Here is a 1,349-nt window from a genome sequence, read left to right as displayed (position 1 = left end):
ATTAAATGGTTGGAGCAGTAGTTTGGTAAAAATTTCTCCTCTCTCTCTCTCTCTCTCTCTCTCTCTCTCTCTCTCTCTCTCTCATCTGATTTTTTAATCATTTTCTTCTTCCTGTATCTGGTCTTCTTCCTGTGTCCAGTCTTCTTCCTGTTGTTCCAGTCTTCTTCCTGTATCTAGTCTTCTTCCTGTGTCCAGTCTTCTTCCTGTATCCAATCTTCTTCCTGTATCTGGTCTTCTTCCTGTATCTGGTCTTCTTCCTGTGTCCAGTCTTCTTCCTGTATCCAATCTTCTTCCTGTGTCCAGTCTTCTACCTGTATCTGGTCTTCTTCCTGTATCTGGTCTTCTTCCTGTATCTTGTCTTCTTCCTGTGTCCAGTCTTCTACCTGTATCTGGTCTTCTTCCTGTATCTGGTCTTCTTCCTGTATCTGGTCTTCTTCCTGTGTCCAGTCTTCTTCCTGTATCTGGTCTTCTTCCTATCTCGTCGTGTCCAGCTTCTTCCTGTATCGTCTTCTTCCATGTATCTTTTTTCTTGGTCCATTCTTCTGCTGTAATCCTGGTATTCTTCCTGTACCAATCTTACTGTGTCCAGTCTCTTCCTGGTATCTGGCTTCTTCCTGTATCTGGTCTTCTTCCTGTATCCAATCTTCTTTGTCCGTCTCTCGTATCGGCCTTTTCTTGTATCTGGTCTTCTTCCTGTTCCTCTTCTTTCCTGTATCCATCTTTTTCCTGTTCCAGTCTTCGGTTCCTGTATCTGGTCTTCTCCTGTGTCCGGTCTTTTCCTTAATAATTCTTCTTCCTGTGTCCAGTCTTCTTCCTGTATCTGGCTTCTTCCTGTATCTTGGTCTTCTTCCTGTATCCAATCTTCTTCTGTGTCCAGTCTTCTTCTGTGTCCATCTTGTGCTTCTTCTGTGTCCAGTCTCTCGTTCCAGTCTTCTTCGTCCATCTTCTTCTGTGTCCGTCTTCTTCCTGTATCCATCTTCTTTCTGTGATCCTGTCTTCTTCCTGTGTCCAGTCTTCTTCCTGTATCCATCTTCTTCTTGTGTCCAGTCTTCTTCCGTGTCCAGTCTTCCTGTGGGTTCATCTTTTCTGTGTCAGTCTTCTGTGTCTCTTCTGTGTCCAGTCTTCTTCTGTGTCCAGTCTTCTTCCTGTCCAATCTTCTTTCCTGTGTCCAGTCTTCTTTCGTGTCCAGTCTTCTTCCTGTGTCCAAGTCTTCTTCTGTGTCCAGTCTTCTTTCTGTGTCCAGTGCATTCTTCTCTGTGTCCAGTCTTCTTGCTGTCAGTCTTCTTCCTGTATCCAATCTTCTTTCTGTGTCCAGTGCCTGTGCCAGTCCTCTTCCGTGTTCAGTCTTC

At 44.7% G+C, this 1,349-nt stretch overlaps 1 protein-coding gene across 1 annotated transcript; it reads right to left on the bottom strand.

Annotated features, from left to right (window-relative positions):
* Nucleotides 1-379: 379 nt before the first annotated feature.
* LOC135214670 (uncharacterized protein DDB_G0286299-like) lies at nt 380-1,081 on the bottom strand. The gene has a single exon (XM_064249007.1). The coding sequence runs from the start codon at nt 1,079-1,081 to the stop codon at nt 380-382; it is 702 nt and encodes a 233-aa protein (XP_064105077.1).
* Nucleotides 1,082-1,349: the final 268 nt, after the last annotated feature.

Source organism: Macrobrachium nipponense, chromosome 46 (assembly GCF_015104395.2).
Source record: "Macrobrachium nipponense isolate FS-2020 chromosome 46, ASM1510439v2, whole genome shotgun sequence".
Taxonomy (NCBI): Eukaryota; Metazoa; Arthropoda; class Malacostraca; order Decapoda; family Palaemonidae; genus Macrobrachium; species Macrobrachium nipponense.
This window is presented reverse-complemented; position numbering and strand designations above follow the sequence as displayed.